The sequence below is a fragment of the Bombina bombina genome, chromosome 5 (genome assembly GCF_027579735.1).
Source record: "Bombina bombina isolate aBomBom1 chromosome 5, aBomBom1.pri, whole genome shotgun sequence".
Lineage (NCBI taxonomy): Eukaryota > Metazoa > Chordata > Amphibia > Anura > Bombinatoridae > Bombina > Bombina bombina.
The window spans coordinates 1,061,779,808-1,061,802,712 of NC_069503.1; the positions used below are offsets into that span (position 1 = coordinate 1,061,779,808).

Genomic DNA, 22,905 nt, shown 5'->3' on the forward strand with positions numbered 1-22,905 from the left:
CTAATTATATAGCTGATTTATGTCACCGTTAATTGTTAAGAATTAACTTTTATTTTAAAGATCAGTGAGTTCATTTTAATTATATACATTTTATATACATGTATTCACAGTGATCCATGGTAAACCCTAATAAAAACTAATTAAGTCTTGTATTAGTATGGTGCATTTCTTCTTTTATATATGCTTGATTTTATAATTTTCAAATGTTTACATTTTACATAATATACCCAACAAATGTTACATTTTACATAATATACCCAACAAATGTTACATTTTAGTAATATTTTCTTTTCTTACTGATAGATTCCGATATGGAAGCAACAATCAGGAAAAGGTGATGATCCTGTAATATGGGTGAGTACAAAGTAATTGAACTTATGGACATGGCTGAGTAAATACACAGTTAACAAAATTAAGCAAGCAGCTGAAATTCATACACAAGTTTTTTATTTTGGATATATCTTTTTTTTTTTTTTTTGTTGAAATATTTTTATTTATTGAAGTTTTCCACGACTTAGTTTACAGAATGCAAAAAGCAATAAAACAATTTTTTTTTCTTGATAAAACTGTTATACATCATTTGCATACATTCATCTTTAGATGGGTACAGTTATATTGCTCACAGAGGTTCTTCTCCAGATACCTTTTCTTTCAGCAGTATAACAGCAAAATTAGTCATGTCTGGGGAAAAACTCCAGTTAACATCCAAAATTTTAAAGATATTTTAGATAAAGAGAGAGTTACAGGAGGAAAAAAAAGAAAAGAAAGACAAACATCAGAATAGGACACAGTTATTGCTCTGAATCCGCTTTCAACTGATGAGTTAGTTTGTGGTTCACTCGTAGTCAAGGTTCAAAATACTGTCTATATCCGTTAGTATACTCTTTCTATTTTGCATCCTTTGTTTGTCTTGCCATATTATCCAATCCTTCCAGACCTGCATAAATTCTATTTTAGTTTTAAGTAAGGTAGCATAAATATCCGCCATTTGATAGTAGAATTTAACTTTATTTAAAATCACATTGTAAGATTGTACTGAAGTTTTCCAGTATCTTGCAATAGTGGTTTTAATGTCTGTACAAACAATTCCCACAAATTTCAACCTAGCTCTAGAGAGGTCCTCTATTGGGAAGTGCAATAAGGCTTGTTCCTTATTCAAGGTGTTTATTTAAAATTTCACCTAACAATTTGTTGGTTTGTGACCAACTTTTTTCAGCTTCTTTACAGGTCCACCACATATGTGTATAGGATCCCGTTTCCTCACAGCCTCTATAGCAATTCTTACATGTTCTATCTCCCCCTTTCACTCTGCTAGGGTGAAGATGCCATCTGTTTGCTACCTTGATATAATTTTCTTTTAGGTTTGCACTAATAGAGCATGCCTGTCCTTTCTTCAGAATAGAGGACCAATCCGAGAGTTCTCTAGAGAACTGACCCTCTTCTTCCCATTTCTCAATAAAGTGTAGTTTAGTGTTTGAACTTAGTGCATTAAAGTAATTATACAAGATTGTGATAGTTCCTTTAGTTCTAGTGGCTGCTAGGCTAAGTTTTTCAAAGGGAGTATGATCCGAATATTTAGGCGGTATACCTAATTCCTTAGTTCGAAAGATCAGTTGTAGTGGAACCAGGAATTTGGGAGAATCGGCTGAACTGAGTTATATTGCTCAAAGGAAATTATGCTTGAGTGTACCCATACGTTAGCAATGCGTTATATAGCCGGTATTAGCCCAGATGTTACTTATAGAGTTTGCAATCTTAACCGAGGGTGTAACTAGTGGGGTTGCCAGGGATCATGTCGTATGAATCCTACACCTCAACTGTAAGTTATCTCACAATTCCAAAGTGAGGTTTGCGCTAACCTTGCAGCCCTAAAATAGTTTTTCAGGTTGGGTACCCCCCATTCCTCCACAATCTTTTGTCTGTAGTAGGGTTTTCTTATTAATTCTAGTTTTTTTGTTAGACCAGATACATTTCAAGATGCTTCTCTGCATGTCATTTATGTCTTCCAGGGAAGTGTTAATGGGTAGTGCCCAAAATAGATAAAGTAATTTGGGTAATACTATCATCTTAGTGATAACTATTTTACCATAGTAGGAAACTTTATATGACGACCATTTAATAATTTCTTGTTTTAAGTGTTTGAACATTTTCCTATAAATTTAATTTATATAGTTTATCAAGTTTGTTTGGAATAGAAATTCCTAAGTATGTAGTTGCATTAGTTGCCCATTTAAAATCAAAATTTATCTCTAACAACAATTTTTTCGTTGAATCTGGGAGACGTACCTCTAAGGCATTGCACTTGTCGTTATTAACTTTGTACCCTGACAGTTTACCAAAATCTAAAAAGGAGTCTATATAGGGGAGGAAGGGAAACCATTGGTTTAGTTATAGTTAGAATAATATCATCTGCAAATAATACGAGTTTATGCGTTGTTTTGCCTATTTGAATGCCTGAGTTCTGAAAGTTGCAGCCAATGGCTCAATGCAGAGTGCAAATAGCAGCGGGGAAAGGGGGCACCCCTGTCTAGTACCATTTTTTATCTTAATTGTTTTGGACTGATAGCCGGCGAGTCTAATAAAAGCAGATGGGGCAGTCTATATAGCCTTGATGACATTAAGGAAATTCCCGTCAATGCCAAACTGGCCCAGAGTTAATATATTATCCCATAACACTATATCGAATGCCTTCTCTGCATCCAAGGCTAGGAACAGAGAAGGCACTCTTTCCTTGTCCGCAAAATCGATCAAATCAATTATTTTCCTAACGTTTTCCGGTGCCTCCATACCCTTAATAAAACCAACCTGATCAGTTGAAATCAGCTTTGCCATAAAAGGGTTTAGCCTAGTGGCCATAATTTTTGTAAAAAGTTTAAGGTCAAGGTTTATTAAAGATATTGGCCTATAATTTTTACAGTCAAATTTGTCTTTACCTGGTTTGGGTACTACACTAATTCTAGCTGACAGAAGATCTGGCAGAATATATCCACCCTGCATAATATAGTTAAGAGTCTTCTAAATGCAGAATTAATTCTTGTGAGAATTTTTTAAAAAACCCTCCTGTATAACCATCTGGTCCTGGGGCCTTATTGCTTTTAATTTGTTTAATTACTATGTTGATCTCTTGAGGTGAGATTGGGGCATTCAGTTGTGTTATATTTCCTTTATCAAGTTGTGGTATATTACATTCCTCTAAGAAGGTCTTAATTTGTTTTATTCTATGTTTACACTGGTCTATTTTCAGATGATATAAGGATTGGTAAAACTCTGCCAAGGCATTAGCTAAGCCTATGTGCAATGGGTTATTAAGAAGCGTACCCTCTGGAGTTTGTAGTTGAGGGACAGAAGTGTTTCTGGTAATATTTCTGATTTTCCTAGCAAGCATACGGTCAGGCTTATTAGCGTAAATAAAATATTGTGCCTCAACAATTCTAAGGGAGGATAGTGCTTCTTAATTTAGTAAAGCATCTAATTCATCTTTTTTAATTTTGATTGCGCTAGCCAAAGCTACCGATCTGCTACTAATAATTTGTTTTTGCAACTGTTCTAGTTCTATTTTTTTTGCTGAATGATGTCCTTTTTCTTTTTTTTTCGCACTGGCTTTCTCTTGAATGAGTATACCCCTAATGTATGCTTTAAATGCCCCCCCAAGCAAATAAGGGATTATCTGTGGAGTTTCTATTAGATTGCCAGAAGTCTCTAATAGATTTGGTCAGTTTTTGACATGCAATATCATCCCTCAGAAGGAAGGGATCAAATGTCCAATTTCTAGTTCTTAGAGTCAAATTCTTTGCCCTCTATTGTCAGATACGAATATATCCCAAACCTCTTGGTCTGATCATTCAATTTTGAGATCTCAACAATTGAATGATCAGACCAAGAGGTTTGGGATATATTCGTATCTGACAATAGAGGGCAAAGAATTTGACTAATAAAGATATAATCAATCCTAGAATAGGATTGATGTACTGCTGAGTAATAAGTAAAATTTTTGCTTTACGATTACATATGCGCCAAGCATCTATGAGATTGTGATCCAGTATCAGGTCGCTTAGAATATGAGGAAGAAGTTTTCTGGGCTAGGGATCTATCAAGCTGATCATTAATTGTTAAATTGAAATCTCCTGCTAATCTTACTTTGTACTTCTTCCAAGATGTTAAAATCTTACTTATTTTGGCAATGACTCTGTTCTGATTCTCATTTGGAGCATATATGTTCCCTAGGACTATAGGGCTGCCCCGGATTTTCCCCTTCAAGATAATAAATCTCCCCTCCGGATCCCTAATTGCCTCTTCTTCTGATTACCCACCGCATGGTATTGAATTGGGAAAGCTACATCCCAATATTTTGGTGTGAGTGTAGAGGTAAAGGGGGTTTCTTGTAGCATAATGACCTGAGCTTTAAGTGATATATATTCATCTATTGCTTTTTTCCTTTTTATATGGGAATGTAGGCCCCTCACATTGTGTGAGATTATTTTAAACGACATAAGAAAATTTGTTTCTATGCTCATAATGCCCTAGGGTGTATGGTTGTTTGAAAGTGCAATTGCTTACTAGTCCATCAGATGTTTCATGTTGACGGCTATTATAATCCTTTGCGCCCTGAGGAGTGGGCAAGAGCAATTTACGAGTGACCATGGGAAGGGAAGATAGGATTAGAAAGAAGAAAAGAAATTTCATAGAATAAACATAGAAAATAACCAACTGTATCTGTAAGTGAGAATTAAACATTAAATAATTGAACCAATGCCCCTCTGACCGGGCACAAACATGTTATTTATATCTTTTTGTTAGGACCAATATGGTAAATGACCATCAGCCCAACTCAGTGGATTCTTTTACAGGATATATTCCTGTAGTTCTGTCTACATATATCTCTGGGCTATCTCAGATACTAATATCCTAATATAGACTCTCTTATCGCTGGTATTTTACATATCTTTTTAAAGTATCTTTCATCAACATTATGGTGTTAATCTGATTATGATCCGCAGTCTCCTCCTCCATTGCTTTCTGTTGTGGGAAATCCCTGTGATTTCATTATTTATGTGTATTATGATATCAAAGAGAAAAAGGAAGTCCCTCCCCAGCAGGGAATGCCTTATTTATTAAGCTGTGGGTTGGGGGATGGTTTTCAAATGCCATAATTCTGGCCCTACACCACTTACAGGGATATTATACCCCTAAATTGAAGGAGCAGAGTAGGCTCTTGTAAGATTCAAGCAGATGATTGCTGTACAAATGGAAATAACTAAAGTGCTATTTTCCTTAATGGGGAAGGGAATCTAATGTAGCTTCTACCACCCCAACTTCATTTGTGTTAGATAGACAGGTTATCTGTCATTTGCAAGGGCTGAGTTTCCTTTTTTCAAAGGAGGGGTCACTTGTCTGCTTTAAATGGAGCTGAACATGGTAATCTCCTGCCCCAATAGAAACCAGGTCATTTCTTGTAGTGGGAGAGGGTAACTGTTATAGACTCCTTATCTCCCACTATGATTTAATTAGAGTGGTATAGGAACCCTCATGTAAAGGAGGAACTTCAGTTCTTTAAAATTAGGAGTCTACCCCCCCCCCCCTCTTTTTCTAATGTGGTGATCACCCGGCCCAGTTATGCACCTGTTTAGTGTTTGATGAGAGGGTGGTACTTTTAGAGCCCTTATTCCCTGCAGAAAGCACAGACTTTTATAACACCCAAGTTTGGACAGAGGGAGCCCATCTTTCTAATGAAGAATCTCGTATTCATTTAATCAGTTGGTGATTGCAATGAAAATGGCAACTAACTACCAAATGTACCTACTGTATGGAGCCCCTATCCCTTAAAAACGGCATAAAACACACATATACTTCATACATGAATGAGGGGGTTACCCACTTCTAAATGAAGGGTCTCATGTCTCTTTAATTTGCAGGTGATTGCTGTAGAAATATCAATCACCTGTCTACTAGGTGGCTTTTACAGTGCCCTGTCCTTTCAAATGAATAGCCCTGTGCCTCTCCGGCTGCCAGGTATTTGTCAGTCTTTTATTAGTCTTTTGGAAATATATCATAAGACCATCATTTAAAAGAGTGGGGTCCCACCATTTAAATAAGAGGTTCTTGACCGTAAAACTGTCAATTAACTGGCATTAACCATTAGCCTAATTTTGTTTTCTATAATGATAAATGTCAGGGCTCATAGATAAGAGTTTCTCTGAAAATTACATGAATCAAAATAAATGGTAGAACTAGGCGAGTGTAACACATTATAGGTATAAACCATGGAAATGAATATCCAGTGACTTTTTTGTAATTAGAAATTAGGTGGGTTATAATAATTATAATTTGTCTATCATTGGGTTGGACTATGAACAAATGTAATGCCTATAACATTTATTTCCATCATACAGAGACAGATCATAGTTTTAAATCAAATTTAAAAATGTTCTTTTAATGTGGCTGTTTAATTTTAAAGCAGTATATATAACCCCTTTGTTGCCAGGGCTGTTTGCAACCACCCTACTGGATCAATTATAGATTAACCAAGGTATAGTCAGATAGAACCGTTATTTATTAACACATCATGTATATAAAAATATAATAATAATTTAGGGCCTATAGCCAATTACATGGACCCATGCTTGAAATAATCAGGTGGTTAGAAAAAACCAGCTGTATTTTCAGTGCGCCAAAATGTTATATGCTGTGCTCAAAGCACTCTTACAATAGCAAGGCCCAAATCATAAGAATGCAAGACGGAACAGCTGCATTAGCGTGTAGCAATAAAGGGACAGTCTACTCCAAAATGTGTATTGTTAAAAAAAAAAAATAATAATATGTATAGTTTAAAAAAAAAAAATACAAAAAAAAATAATCCCTTTATTTACTATTCCAGTTTTCCATAACCAACACTGTTATATTAACCCTTTGTGACCAGACCATTTTTCAATTTTCTTACCGTTAAGGACCAGGGCTATTTTTACATTTCTGCTGTGTTTGTGTTTAGCTGTAATTTTCCTCTTACTCATTTACTTTACCCACACATATTCTAAACAATTTTTCTTGCCATTAAATGGACTTTCTAAAGATACTATTATTTTCATCATATCATATAATTTACTATACAAATGTTTTAAAATATGATGAATAAATGGAAAAAAACCCCACAATTTTTCTAACTTTGACCCCCAAAATCTGTTATACATCTACAACCACCAAAAAAACAACCATGCTAAATAGTTTCTAAATTTTCTCTTGAGTTTAGAAATACCCAATGTTAACATGTTCTTTGCTTTTTTTGCAAGTTATAGGGCAATAAATACAAGTAGCACTTTGCTATTTCCAAACCATTTTATTTTCCTTTCTTCAAAATAAGCAATAGTTACATTGTAACACTGATATCTGTCAGGAATCCCTGAATAACCCTTCACATGTATATATATTTTCTCTTGTTAAGTGTGTTCAGTCCACGGGTCATCCATTACTTATGGGATATATTCTCCTTCCCAACAGGAAGTTGCAAGAGGATCACCCAAGCAGAGCTGCTATATAGCTCCTCCCCTCACATGTCATATCCAGTCATTCTCTTGCAACCCTCAACAAAGAAGGAGGTCGCGAGAGGAGCTGAAGTTTTTACTTAATTATTCTTCAATCAAAAGTTTGTTATTTTAAATGGCACCGGAGTGTGCTGTTTTTCTATCTCAGGCAGTATTTGGAAGAAGAAACTGCCTGCGTTTTCTATGATCTTAGCAGGCGTAACTAAGATCCGCTGGCTGTTATCGACATTCTGAGGAGTAGGGTAACTTCAGAAAGAGGGGAATAGCATGCGGGGTCCCCCGCAAATGAGGTATGTGCAGTACATTATTTTCTGGGAATGGAATTGACTAAGAAAATACTGCTGTTACCCATATGATGTAAGTACAGCCTTAAATGCAGTAGTAGCGACTGGTATCAGGCTGATAAATGTATGCGCAGTTGAGTTATTTTCTAGGGACTAGAATTTGACTGAGAAAATACTGTCAATACTGAAATAATGTTTACGCCTTATCTGCAGTGGAAGCGACTGGTAGCAGGCTTAGTGATAACTTTGCATGACATTCAAAATGTTGTTTTTAAAACGTTTACTGGCATGTTATTCGTTTTGTGAGGTACTTTGGTGATAAATCTTTTTGGGCATGATTTTTTTCCACATGGCTAACGTATTTTCTGCATAGAAACCGTTATATCAGGTCTCCCACTGTTGTAATATAAGTGGGAGGGACCTTGTTTTAGCGCCTTGTTGCGCAGTTAAAATTCTAGCACAGTTTTCCTGTTTTCTTCCTCCTTGATCCAGGACGTCTCTAGAGAGCTCAGGGGTCTTCAAAATTCGTTTTTGAGGGAGGTAATCAGTCACAGCAGATCTGTGACAGTGTGTTTGACTGTGATAAAAGCGTTAAATCTTAATTTGATATCCGTTTTTGGGTATTGAGGGGTTAATCATCCTTTTGCTAATGGGTGCAATCCTCTGCTAATTAATACATTTCTCGTTAAGAATTGTTGACTATAACTGAATTAGTTTTCTTTGTTATTCAACTGTGTTTTTTAAAAGCGCTGCAGCGTTTTTTATATTGCTTGTAAACTTATTGAAAGTGATTTCCAAGCTTGCTAGCTTCATTGCTAGTCTGTTTAAACATGTCTGATACAGAGGAATCTGCTTGTTCATTATGTTCAAAAGCCGATGTGGAGCCCAATAGAAATATGTGTACCAATTGTATTGATATTACTTTGAATAAAAGTCAATCTGTACCGATAAAGAAATTATCACCAGACAACGAGGGGGAAGTTATGCCGTCTAACTCTCCTCACTTGTCAGTACCTGCGTCTCCCGCTCGGGAGGTGCGTAGGATTGAGGCGCCAAGTACATCAAGGCCCTTACAAATCACTTTACATGATATGGCTAATGTTATGAAAGAAGTATTATACAATATGCCCGAATTAAGAGGCAAGCGCGATAGCTCTGGGTTAAGGACAGAGCGCGCTGATGACACGAGAGCCATGTCTGATACTGCGTCACAATTTGCAGAACATGAGGACGGTGAGCTTCATTCTGTCGGTGACGGTTCTGATCCGGGGAGACCGGATTCAGAAATTTCAAATTTTTAATTTAAGCTTGAGAACCTCCGCGTGTTACTAGGGGAGGTGTTAGCGGCTCTGAATGATTGCGACACGGTGGCAATCCCAGAGAAATTATGTAGGTTGGATAGATACTATGTGGTACCTGTGTGTACTGACGTTTTTCCTATACCAAAAAGGCTTACAGAAATTATTAGTAAGGGCACCCGGTGTGCCCTTTTCCCCTCCTCCGATATTTAGAAAAATGTTCCCTATAGACGCCACCACACGAGACTTATGGCAGACGGTCCCTAAGGTGGAGGGAGCAGTTTCTATTTTAGCCAAGCGTACCACTATCCCGGTGGAGGATAGCTGTGCTTTCTCAGATCCAATGGATAAAAAATTAGAGGGTTAACTTAAGAAAATGTTTGTTCAACAAGGTTTTATTTTGCAGCCTCTTGCATGCATTGCGCCTGTCACGGCTGCAGCGGCATTCTGGTTTGAGTCTCTGGAAGAGGCGATTCGCACAGCACCATTGGATGAGACTTTGAGCAAAGTTAGAACACTTAAACTGGCTAATGCGTTTGTTTCGGATGCCGTAGTGCATTTAACCAAACTTACGGCTAAAAATTCCGGATTCGCCATACAGGTGCGCAGGGCGCTATGGCTTAAATCCTGGTCAGCAGATGTAACTTCTAAGTCTAAACTACTTAACATTCCTTTCAAAGGGCAGACCTTATTCGGGCCCGGCTTGAAGGAAATTATTGCTGACATTACGGGAGGTAAGGGCCACACCCTTCCTCAGGACAGGGCCAAATCAAAGGCCAAACAGTCTAATTTTCGTGCCTTTCGTAACTTCAAGGCAGGAGCAGCATCCACTTCCTCCGCTCCAAAACAGGAAGGAACTACTGCTCGTTACAGACAGGGTTGGAAAGGCAACCAGTCATGGAACAAGGGCAAGCAGGCCAGAAAGCCTACTTCCGCCCCTAAGACAGCATGAAGACAGGGCCCCCTCTCCGGAGACGGATCTAGTGGGGGGCAGACTTTCTCTCTTCGCCCAGGCCTGGGCAAGAGATGTACAGGATCCCTGGACGTTGGAGATTATATCTCAGGGATACCTTCTGGATTTCAAAACTTCTCCTCCACAAGGGAGGTTTCATCTGTCAAGGTTATCAACAAACCTAGTAAAGAAAGAGGCATTTCTACAATGTGTACAAGACCTCTTAGTGATGGGAGTGATCCACCCAGTTCCGCGAACGGAACGAGGACAAGGGTTTTACTCAAATCTATTTGTGGTTCCCAAAAAAGAGGGAACCTTCAGACCAATCTTAGACTTAAAAATCTTAAACAAATTCCTAAGGGTTCCATCGTTCAAGATGGAAACCATTCGGACCATCCTGCCCATGATCCAAGAGGGTCAATATATGACCACAGTGGACTTAAAGGATGCCTACCTTCACATACCGATTCACAAAGATCATTATCGGTACCTAAGATTTGCCTTTCTAGACAGGCATTACCAGTTTGTAGCTCTTCCCTTCGGGTTAGCTACGGCCCCGAGAATTTTTACAAAGGTTCTGGGCTCACTTCTGGCGGTACTAAGACCACGAGGCATAGCGGTGGCTCCGTACCTAGACGACATTCTGATTCAAGCGTCAAGTTTTCAAAATGCAAAGTCTCATACAGAGATAGTTCTAGCATTTCTGAGGTCGCATGGGTGGAAAGTGAACGTGGAAAAGAGTTCTCTGTTACCGCTCACAAGGGTTCCTTTTCTAGGGACTCTTATAGATTCTGTAGAGATGAATATTTACCTGACGGAGTCCAGGTTATCAAAGATTCTCAATGCTTGCCGTGCCCTTCACTCCATTCCAAGCCCATCAGTAGCTCAGTGTATGGAAGTAATCGGCTTGATGGTCGCGGCAATGGACATAGTGCCATTTGCGCGCCTGCATCTCAGACCGCTGCAACTATGCATGCTAAGTCAGTGGAACGGGGATTACTCAGATCTGTCCCCTTTGCTAAATCTGGACCAGGAGACCAGAGATTCTCTTCTCTGGTGGTTGTCACGGGTTCATCTGTCCGAAGGAATGACCTTTCGCAGACCAGATTGGACGATTGTAACAACAGATGCCAGCCTTCTAGGCTGGGGTGCAGTCTGGAACTCCCTGAAGGCTCAGGGATCGTGGACTCAGGAGGAGAAACTCCTACCAATCAACATTCTAGAATTAAGAGCAATATTCAATGCTCTTCTAGCTTGGACTCAGTTAGCAACACTGAGGTTCCTCAGGTTTCAGTCGGACAACATCACGACTGTGGCTTACATCAATCATCAAGGGGGAACCAGGAGTTCCCTAGCGATGTTGGAAGTCTCGAAGATAATTCGCTGGGCAGAGTCACACTCTTGCCACCTGTCAGCGATCTACATCCCAGGTGTGGAGAACTGGGAAGCGGATTTTCTAAGTCGCCAGACTTTTCATCCGGGGGAGTGGGAACTACACCCGGATGTATTTGCTCAACTGATTTGTCGTTGGGGCAAACCGGATCTGGATCTTATGGCATCTCGCCAGAACGCCAAGCTTCCTCGTTACGGATCCAGGTCCAGGGACCCGGGAGCGGTGCTGGTAGATGCACTTGCAGCCCCTTGGGTTTTCAACATAGCTTATGTGTTTCCACCTTTTCCGTTGCTACCTCGACTGATTGCCAGGATCAAACAGGAGAGAGCATCAGTGATTCTGATAGCGCCTGCGTGGCCACGCAGGACCTGGTATGCAAACCTAGTGGACATGTCGTTCTGTCCACCATGGTCTCTACCTCTGAGGCAGGACCTTCTAATTCAGGGTCCTTTCAACCATCCAAACCTAATTTCTCTGAGGCTGACTGCTTGGAGATTGAACGCTTGATTCTATCAAAGCGTGGGTTTTCGGATTCGGTTATTGATATATTGATACAGGCTCGGAAACCTGTTACCAGAAAAATGTACCATAAGATATGGCGTAAATATTTATACTGGTGTGAATCCAAGAGTTACTCATGGAGTAAGGTTAGGATTCCTAGGATATTGGCTTTTCTACAAGAGGGTTTAGAAAAGGGCTTATCCGCTAGTTCACTAAAGGGACAGATTTCTGCTCTGTCTATTCTTTTACACAAGCATCTGGCAGGGAATCCAGACGTCCAGGCTTTTTGTCAGGCTTTGGCTAGGATTAAGCCTGTGTTTAAGGCTGTTGCTCCTCCGTGGAGCTTAAACTTGGTTCTTAAAGTTCTTCAGGGTGTTCCGTTTGAACCCCTTCATTCCATTGATATTAAGCTTTTATCTTGGAAAGTTCTGTTTTTGATGGCTATTTCCTCGGCTCGAAGAGTCTCGGAGTTATCTGCCTTACATTGTGATTCTCCTTATCTGATCTTTCATTCAGACAAGGTAGTCCTGCGTACTAAACCTGGATTTTTGCCTAAGGTTGTTTCTAACAGGAATATCAATCAAGAGATTGTTGTTCCATCATTGTGTCCTAATCCTTCTTCAAAGAAGGAACGTCTTTTGCATAATCTAGACGTGGTCCGTGCCCTGAAGTTCTACTTACAGGCAACTAAAGATTTTCGACAAACTTCTTCCATGTTTGTCGTTTACTCTGGACAGAGGAGAGGTCAAAAGGCTTCGGCTACCTCTCTCTCTTTTTGGCTTCGTAGCATAATACGTTTAGCCTATGAGACTGCTGGACAGCAGCCTCCTGAAAGAATTACAGCTCATTCCACTAGAGCTGTGGCTTCCACTTGGGCCTTTAAAAATGAGGCCTCTGTTGAACAGATTTGCAAGGCTGCAACTTGGTCTTCACTTCATACTTTTTCCAAATTTTCCAAATTTGACACTTTTGCTTCTTCGGAGGCTGTTTTTGGGAGAAAGGTTCTACAGGCAGTGGTTCCTTCTGTTTAATGTTCCTGCCTTGTCCCTCCCTTCATCCGTGTACTTTAGCTTTGGTATTGGTATCCCATAAGTAATGGATGACCCGTGGACTGAACACACTTAACAAGAGAAAACATAATTTATGCTTACCTGATAAATTTATTTCTCTTGTAGTGTGTTCAGTCCACGGCCCGCCCTGTCTTTTTGAGGCAGGTTCTAAATTTTACATTATAACTCCAGTCACCACTGCACCCTATAGTTTCTCCTTTCTCGTCTTGTTTCGGTCGAATGACTGGATATGACATGTGAGGGGAGGAGCTATATAGCAGCTCTGCTTGGGTGATCCTCTTGCAACTTCCTGTTGGGAAGGAGAATATATCCCATAAGTAATGGATGACCCGTGGACTGAACACACTACAAGAGAAATAAATTTATCAGGTAAGCATAAATTATGTTTTTAGTAGACAACCGAAAGTATTGATCTAGGCCCATTTTGGTATATTTCATGCCACCATTTCACCGTTAAATGTGATCAAATAAAAAAAATTGTTAACTTTTTCACAAACTTTAGGTCTCTCACTGAAATTATTTAAAAAAACACCTTGTGCAATTATGGCACAAATGGTTGTAAATGCTTCTCAGTGATCCCCTTTCTTATGAAATAGCAGACATTTATGGCTTTGGAATTACATTTTGGTAATTAGAAGGCCACTAAATGCTGCTGCGCACTACACTTGTATTATGCCCAGCAGTAAAGGGGTTAATTAGGTAGCTTGTAGGGTTAATTTTAGCTGTAGTGTAGTAGACAACCCAAAGTATTGATCTAAACCCATTTTGGTATATTTCATGCCACCATTTCACCGCCAAAAGCGATCTAATAAAAAAATTGTTCACTTTTTCACTAACTTTAGGTTTCTCAACAAAATTATTTACAAACAGCTTGTGCAATTTCGTCACAAATGGTTGTAAATGCTTCTCTGGGATCCCCTTTGTTCAGAAATAGAAGACATATATGGCTTTGGAATTAATTTTTGGTCATTAGAAGGCCGCTAAATGCCGCTGTGCACCACACTTGTATTATGCCCAGTAGTGAAGGGGTGAATTAGGTAGCTTGTAGGGTTAATTTTAGCTTTAGTGTAGAGATCAGCCCCCAACCTGACACATCCCACCCCCTGATCCCTCTCTTCCCTCCCCCACCTCACAATTGTCACCGCCATCTTAATAAAACTTTTTTTTTTTTAATATATATTCTATAGTGTTGAATCCCCCCAACCTCCCTGATCCCCCCCCCAAACAGCTCTCTAACCCTCCCTCCCCTACCTATTTGCCGCCATCTTGGGTACTGGCAGCTGTCTGCCATTACCCAGTTTGTTTACAAAATGTGGGTTTTATTTATTTTTTTGCCCTTTTTCTGTAGTGTAGCTACCCCCCCTCAATAGCCTCCCCCTCCCAGATCCCTATCACAAGATTTATTCCCCCCTCCCTCTCCCTTCTTCCTTCTCCCTCCTTCCTTTATACTTAAGAAACATATGAATTTGTAGTGTGCGCATGAGGAACTGCTCCAGCGATGGGCCGCCCACCCGCCTCCCTTGTATCCCTCCCACCCATCGCTGGCCGAAGCAGGGAGGGCCACAGAGTGGCCCTCTCTGCATCGGTGTGCTTAAAAAAGGTATTGCAGGATGCCTCAATATTGAGGCATCACTGCAATACCCTGGAAGCTATCACAATCACTTCAACGCTTGAAACCCCAGAGGACGTGCCAGGCACGTCGTTGGTCTTAAACTGACACTTTTTGTAGGCCGTGCCTGGCACGTCCTTGGTTGCTAAGGGGTTAAAGGGATAGTAAAGTCCAAATTAAACTTTCATGTAATTTTAAACAACTTTCTAAATTACTTTTATCATCAAATTTGCTTTGTTCTCTTGGTATTCTTATTTGAAATCTAAACCTAGCTAGGCTCATATGCTAATGTCTATGCCCTTAAAGGCCACCTCTTATCTGAATGTATTTGACAGTGTTTCACAGCTAGAGAGCGTTAGTTGATGTGTTTCATATAAAGAGTCAGCACTAATTGCCTGAAATGCAAGTCTGTCAAAAGATCTGAGATAAGGAGGCAGTCAGCGAAGCTTAGATACAAGGTAATTACAGAGGTAAAAAGTATATTTCTATAACAGTGTTGGTTATCCAAAACTGGGGAATGGTAAATAAAGGGATTATCTATCTTTTTAAACAATACAATTTTGGTGTTTACTGTCCCTTTTTATATACTTTTTACCTCTGTGATTACCTTCTATCTAAACCTCTGCAGACTACCCCCTTATCTCAGTGCTATTTACAGACTTGCACTTTAGCTGATTAGTGCTGACTTATGAATAACTCTACGGTAGTTGGCACAATGTTATCTATATGGCACATAGGAACTAGCAACCTGTAGGAAGCGTAGAAACAGGCAGAAATTTAGAGTTTTAAAGGTTATAAAGTATATTAATATAACAATGTTGGTTGTGCAAAGCTTGGGAATGGGTAAAAAAGGCGTTGTCTATCTTTTTAAACCTGTAAGTAGACTGTCCCTTTAATGTAAGCCAAATTGTTTTAAATGCTATCACAGTTGGTGCCTGCTAGTGATAGATCTGTAATTGCGACTGTAAGATGGTCATCTCAAGTGGTACAGAATAATTGTCTAAAATTGTGAAGCTGTGAGAAGGAAAGGGTTGCGGGATTCGGGATACCTAGGACCTACCTCTATGTTGTCTTTGGCAACATGGTGCCATAAAAAGTGTTTTATATGCTGGGGAATACGTACATCTCCATGTAATATGAATTATAATTGCTTTGCATGTTTGTTTGTTTCCTTCCAGGATTATCATGTGTTATTACTACACATCTCCAGTGGGAAGCAGAATTTTATTTATGATCTAGACACAATGCTACCTTTTCCATGTTCTTGCGATATATACGTACGAGAAGCTCTCAAATCTGATCGCAATATCCATGTTAACTTTAGAAGGTGAGCACTGTAAATAAATTATTCTATTATAGTATCTATCTAATCGTCCAGAGATAAAAACAGCACAAATTAAAACTGGATATTTTTTTATATTACCATATTCGTAGATGTACATCATCCTTACAATATCCTAATGTAAGGCACAGGCCGAGATTCTTTGCAGGTTTTTTGAGATATGAAGTTTGATAAAGAGGCAAAATTTACGTATGTTTCTATATAGGAGAGTGGCTCACACTTGTTGTGCATACTATTCTTTCCTCCCTAAATCCACATAACACATGCCCAGCTCCCATTTACAAAAATAACCCAGCAAAGAACTAGAAACTCCTCTACATGAGCTTAAAGAGATATGAAACCCATATTTTTTCTTTTAAGATTCAGATAGAGCATGTTTTAAGCAACTATCCAATTTACTTCTATTATCAAATTTGCTTCATACTCTTGGTATCCTTTGTTGAAACAGCATCAATGCGCTATTGGGAGATAGCTGAACACATAAGGTAAACCAGTAACAAGAGGGGTATATGTGCAGCCACCAATCGGGCGTTCCTAGTTGCTGACCCTGAGCCTACCTAAGTATGCTTAAGCAAATTAGATAATATAAATAAATTATGAAGTTTAAAATCACATGCTCTGAAAAAATGTTTGTTTCTCTTACTTGGTGTATTGAGTCCACGGATTCATCCTTACTTGTGGGATATTCTCAATCCCTACAGGAAGTGGCAAAGAGAGCACACAGCAAAGCTGTCCATATAGCTCCCCTCAGGCTCCGCCCCCCAGTCATTCTCTTTGCCGCTCTAACAAGTAGCATCTCCACGGGAGGGTAAAGAGTTTGTGGTGTTAGATTTGTAGTTTTATTTCTTCAATCAAGAGTTTGTTATTTTAAAATAGTGCCGGTTTGTACTATTTACTCTGAGGCAGAAAGTGATGAAGATTTCTGCTGAGAGGAAAAAGATTTTAGCATGTTGTAACTAAAATCCATTGCTGTTCCCACACAGGACTGTTGAGTACCGGAGAACTTCAGTTGGGGGGAACAGTTTGCAGGCTTAACTGCTTAAGGTATGCTCAGTCATTTATTTCTAACAAGGCCTGGTAATGCTAGAAGACTGACAAAAATCCCCATGAGGGAAGGTAAGCCATTTTCTGAGACGCAGTATAGAAGGATGGCTTCAGTTAAGGGCTTAAATACTGGTAGACACTGTGATGGGCTAAATTGATTATTTTATTAATGGAATCTTATATTTATTTAAGTGTTTGAAATGTTGTAAACACTTTTGGGGTTTTATTACGCCTGGCATATTATCAGACGCCTAGTCTAACTCAGGAAGGCCCCATAACTCTGGACTGAAGAGGGAGGGGGCCTCATTTTCGCGCCTCAGTTGTGCAGTTGTTTTTCAAGACAGCTTCATGCAGCTTCACGTGTAGAGTCCTGAGAGTACAGGGGGACATCAAGGAGGCTTATATTTCTGCTACAAATAACCCTAAGGGAAGGTAGGGCCACAGCAAAGACTGTGGCACCATGCTGTAGTGTGTTAAACCGGTTGTTTACTGCAATTTACTGCTCCGGTTTGGTCAATAAGGGGTTAATTGATTTGAAAATGTGCGTGCAATCATTTCAAAGCATTAGGATCATGTGGTGAAATTTTCATAAAGATCGGATGTTTTTTGGTGATTTGGAAAAAAAGTGTGTGCTTTTTATTATTTAAAGACACAGTAAAGTTTTTTCAAAAAGTGATTTTTTCTGTATTGTAGTGCTGTATAAGTCTGTCAAACATGTCTGAGACTTCAGATAGACCTTGTTCTTTATGTTTAAAAGCCATGGCGGTACCCCCATTGCATTTATGTGTAAAGTGTGCTAAAACATCTAAGCATTTTAAAGACCACCCAGTGACACTTAAAAATGTAGCCCAAGATGATTCTTTAACAGAGGGTAATGAGGATAGTCCTTCTTCCTCTCCCCATGTGTCGACACCAGTTACGCCCGCACAAGCGATGCCTAGTACCTCTAGCGCATTGGCCCCTATTACTTTACAACAATTAGCAGCAGTAATGGATAATTCCCTTGCAGCATTTTTATCCAAACTGCCAGTTTTTCCAAGAAAGCGCGATAGCTCAGTTTTATCACTGATGTCGCTCTCCAGTTAGCTAAACTAGCGGCGAAAAACTAAGGTTTTGCCATCATGGCGCGAAGAGCGCTTTGGCTCAAGTCATGGTCGGCGGATGTGTCGTCCAAAACAAAACTGTTAAATATTCCCTTCAAGGGGAAGACCCTTTTCGGCCCAGAGCTGAGATAAATTATTTCAGATATCACTGGGGGCAAGGGTCATGCCCTTCCACAAGATAGGCCGTTTAAGGCTAAAAACAAGGCTAATTTTCGCTCCTTTCGCAACTTCAGGAGCGGACCTGCTGCAACCTCTGCTGTCGCAAAGCAAGATAACGCTTCCCAGCCCAAAGCAACCTGGAAACTCTTGCAGGGCTGGAATAAGGGTAAACAGGCCAAGAAGCCTGCTCCTGCTACCAAGACAGCATGAAGGGGTAGCCCCCGATCCGGGACTGGATCTAGTAGGGGGCAGACTTTCTCTCTTTGCTCAGGCTTGGGCAAGAGACGTTCCGGATCCCTGGGCATTAGAAATAGTTACTCAGGGGTACCTTCTAGAATTCAAGGATTCTCCCCCAAGGGGAAGGTTCCACATTTCTCGTTTGTCTTCAGACCAAACAAAGAAACAGGCGTTCTTACGATGTGTAGAAGATCTCCTAAAAATGGGAGTAATACACCCAGTTCCAATTGCAGAACAAGGACTGGGCTTTTACTCAAACCTGTTCGTAGTTCCCAAAAAGGAGGGAACTTTCAGGTCAATCCTGGATCTAAAGATTCTAAACAAATTCCTCAGAGTTCCGTCTTTCAAGATGGAAACCATTCGGACAATCTTGCCGATGATCCAGGAAGGCCAATATATGACTACCGTGGATCTAAAGGATGCATACCTACATATTCCTATCCACAAAGATCACCATCAGTTCCTAAGGTTCGCCTTTCTGGACAAACATTACCAGTTCGTGGCCCTTCCTTTTGGGTTGGCCACCGCTCCCAGAATTTTCACAAAGGTGCTAGGGTCCCTTCTGGTGGTGCTAAGACCGCGGGGCATTGCAGTAGCACCTTACCTAGATGACATATTAATACAGGCGTCGTCTTTCCACAGAGCCAAGGCTCATACGGACATTGTTCTGGCCTTTCTAAGGTCTCACGGGTGGAAAGTGAACGTAGAAAAAAGTTCTCTGTCCCCACTTACAAGGGTTCCCTTCCTGGGAACACTAATAGACTCTGTAGAAATGAAAATCTTTCTGACAGAGGTCAGGAAGTCCAAACTGTTGAACACCTGCCAAGCTCTTCATTCCATTCCTCGGCCTTCTGTGGCTCAGTGCATGGAGGTAATTGGTTTAATGGTGGCGGCAATGGACGTAGTCCCTTTTGCCCGAATTCATCTCAGACCACTGCAACTGTGCATGCTCAAGCAGTGGAATGGGGATTACGCAGATTTATCTCCTCAAATACTAATGGACCAGAAAACCAGAGACTCTCTTCTCTGGTGGTTGTCTCAAGATCACCTGTCTCATGGGATGAGTTTCCGCAGACCGGAGTGGATCATTGTCACGACCGATGCCAGTCTGTTAGGCTGGGGTGCGGTCTGGAACTCCCTGAAGGCTCAGGGTCTATGGTCTCGGGAAGAATCTCTTCTCCCGATAAACATTTTGGAGCTGAGAGCGATATTCAACACGCTCCAGGCATGGCCTCAACTAGCGGAGGCCAAATTCATCAGATTTCAGTCGGACAACATCACGACTGTAGCGTACATCAATCATCAGGGTGGAACAAAGAGTTCCCTAGCGATGAAGGAAGTATCCAAGATCATCAAATGGGCGGAGGATCACTCCTGCCATCTATCTGCAATTCACATCCCAGGGGTAGACAACTGGGAGGCAGATTTTCTAAGTCGTCAGACTTTTCATCCGGGGGAGTGGGAACTCCACCCGGAGGTTTTTGTTCAGCTGACCCAGCTATGGGGCATTCCAGAATTGGATCTGATGGCGTCCCGTCAGAACACCAAACTTCCCCTTTACGGATCCAGTTCCAGGGATCCCAAGGTGGCATTGATAGATGCTTTAATAGCGCCTTGGTCATTCAGTCTAGCTTATGTCTTTCCACCGTTTTCTCTTCTCCCTCGGCTAATAGCCAGAATCAAACAGGAGAAGATTCTGATAGCGCCTCCATGGCAACGCAGGACTTGGTATGCAGACCTAGTGGACATGTCATCGGTCCCACCATGGAAACTGCCATCGAGGCAGGATCTTCTAATTCAAGGTCCTTTCAAGCATCCAAATCTAGTTTCTCTGCAACTGACTGCTTGGAGATTGAACGCTTAATTCTAGCTAAGCGTGGTTTCTCTGAATCAGTTATAGACACTCTGATACAGGCCAGAAAGCCTGTCACCAGAAAAATTTACCATAAGATATGGCGGAAATATCTTGGTTGGTGTGAATCCAAGGGTTACTTGTGGAGTAAGGTTAGGATTCCAAGGATACTAGCTTTTCTCCAAGAAGGATTGGAGAAAGGTCTGTCAGCTAGTTCCTTAAAGGGACAGATATCTGCTCTGTCTATTCTGTTACATAAGCGCCTGGCAGCGGTGCCAGACGTTCAGGTGTTTGCACAGGCCCTAGTTAGAATCAAGCCTGTTTACAAGCCTGTGGCTCCTCCTTGGAGTCTAAATTTAGTTCTTTCAGTTCTTCAAGGGGTTCCGTTTGAACCTTTACATTCCATAGATATTAAGTTATTATCTTGGAAAGTTTTGTTTTTAGTAGCCATTTCTTCTGCTCGAAGAGTTTCTGAATTGTCTGCTTTGCAGTGTGATTCACCCTATCTGGTGTTCCATGCAGATAAGGTTGTTTTGCGTACCAAACCTGGTTTTCTTCCAAAAGTGGTTTTAATAAGAATATTAACCAGGAAATTATTGTTCCTTCTCTGTGTCCTAATCCAGTTTCTAGTAAGGAACGACTTTTACACAATCTTGGTTCGTGCTTTAAAATTCTATTTAAAAGCAACTAAAGATTTCAGACAAACATCATCCTTGTTTGTCGTCTATTCTGGTAAGAGGAGAGGTCAGAAAGCGACTGCTACCTCTCTTTCCTTTTGGCTGAAAAGCATAATCCGATTGGCTTATGAGACTGCTGGACAGCAGCCTCCCGAACGAATTACAGCTCATTCCACCAGAGCTGTGGCTTCCACATGGGCTTTCAAGAATGAGGCTTCTGTTGAACAGATTTGTAAGGCAGCGACTTGGTCTTCACTGCATACTTTTGCCAAATTTTATAAATTCGATACTTTTGCTTCTTCGGAGGCTATTTTTGGGAGAAAGGTTTTGCAAGCAGTGGTGCCTTCCGTTTAGGTGACCTGACTTGTTCCCTCCCTTCATCCGTGTCCTAAAAGCTTTGGTATTGGTATCCCACAAGTAAGGATGAATCCGTGGACTGAATACACCAAGTAAGAGAAAACAGAATTTATGCTTACGTGATAAATTACTTTCTCTTACAGTGTATTCAGTCCACGGCCCGCCCTGACATTTAAGTCAGGTTCAAATTTAATTTCAAATAACTACAGTCACCACTGCACCCTATGGTTCTCCTTTTTCTCCTAACCGTCGGTCGAATGACTGGGGGGGCGGAGCCTGAGGGGAGCTATATGGACAGCTTTGCTGTGTGCTCTCTTTGCCACTTCCTGTAGGGATTGAGAATATCCCACAAGTAAGGATGAATCCGTGGACTGAATACACCGTAAGAGAAAGTAATTTATCAGGTAAGCATAAATTCTGTTTTTAATGTCCTTTTAATGTTTTCAGAGCTCAGGTATTTGGAAATTAAGGAATTCTGAAAGTTTTTACAAAGTTTCTTTAGCCAATTAGCTTTGCGTTGCAATCACAATGACTTGTATGTTCAAAAAATGTTTGGTTCCTTTTTTTGGTCTAAGTTCATTCTAGGGCTGCAACTAACGATTAATTTCATAATCGGTCGATTATTTTTTCCATTAATCGGATTAAAAGAAAAACCAATACCATTTTTTCCTATATTAAAATAAAATCCACAAACTGAGTGTTACAAATATAAACTTCAAACTAAAAATTCACCTCAACACAGTTGTTTGTCCAATTTTTGAAGAGCAGCAGAACATATTTTTACAACTGTTTGAAAAGAGGTAGAACTAGAATAAGGTAGACGATCACTGTTTATAACATTCTGTTATTCACTCTTCCAGAAACTTTGCATTGAAATGCAAAAATGTCAACAGGTCAACATGCTCCTGGCTGAAGTTGGCCCTCTTTTTGCAGCTATGTTACCTGCAGCAAAGAAGAGGAGCTTAGATGGTGTTGATTGGGACTAGGATCCATAAGTAGGATTTTGCCAAGGTGGGATATTTAGCTTTTTTTAGTTCTTTACCAATGCAGTGTTTTCCTCCTTGCAAGGGGCCTCTCAACAAAGTAAGCCTGGACTAATTTTTAAATTGCCTGTTGATGTCCTCCTCAGGTTGTCCCTCTTTATTCTCTTCCTCACTGCTGCCTCTTACCTGTTCCCACTGGTCCCCAGCACACCGTGTGTTTTATGTAGATCACTGAGTGACCGTGAGAAAACACAGCAAATTATGTGTCACACAGCCAGACCGTGTGAGTTGGCTGCTCTTTGATTTAATATAAACAATCCAAATTATGTCTCTTATTATTTCCGGGTTGCACAGGTGATCTAACCCACATAAGCCAGGAGTAGTTGTAAGCTGAAAAAGAAACTTACTGTCCTGAAAAAGTGAAAAGTAAATGTTTGTAGACGTCCTTTAGGCTAAGACATAACCATAAAACACAATACCACATGCAGAAGTTCATCAACAGCTGGTGT

The 22,905-nt window shown here is 40.3% G+C and overlaps 1 protein-coding gene across 2 annotated transcripts in view; it reads left to right on the plus strand.

Annotated features, from left to right (window-relative positions):
* Window positions 1-22,905, plus strand: part of NTAQ1 (N-terminal glutamine amidase 1) — a 108,976-nt gene that overhangs the window by 51,658 nt on the left and 34,413 nt on the right. For both annotated transcript variants that reach the window (XM_053715331.1, XM_053715332.1), the window contains exons 3-4: window positions 304-354; window positions 15,821-15,969. In XM_053715331.1, the coding sequence (XP_053571306.1) occupies window positions 304-354; window positions 15,821-15,969 (200 nt within the window). The remainder of the gene's footprint in view (window positions 1-303; window positions 355-15,820; window positions 15,970-22,905) is intronic.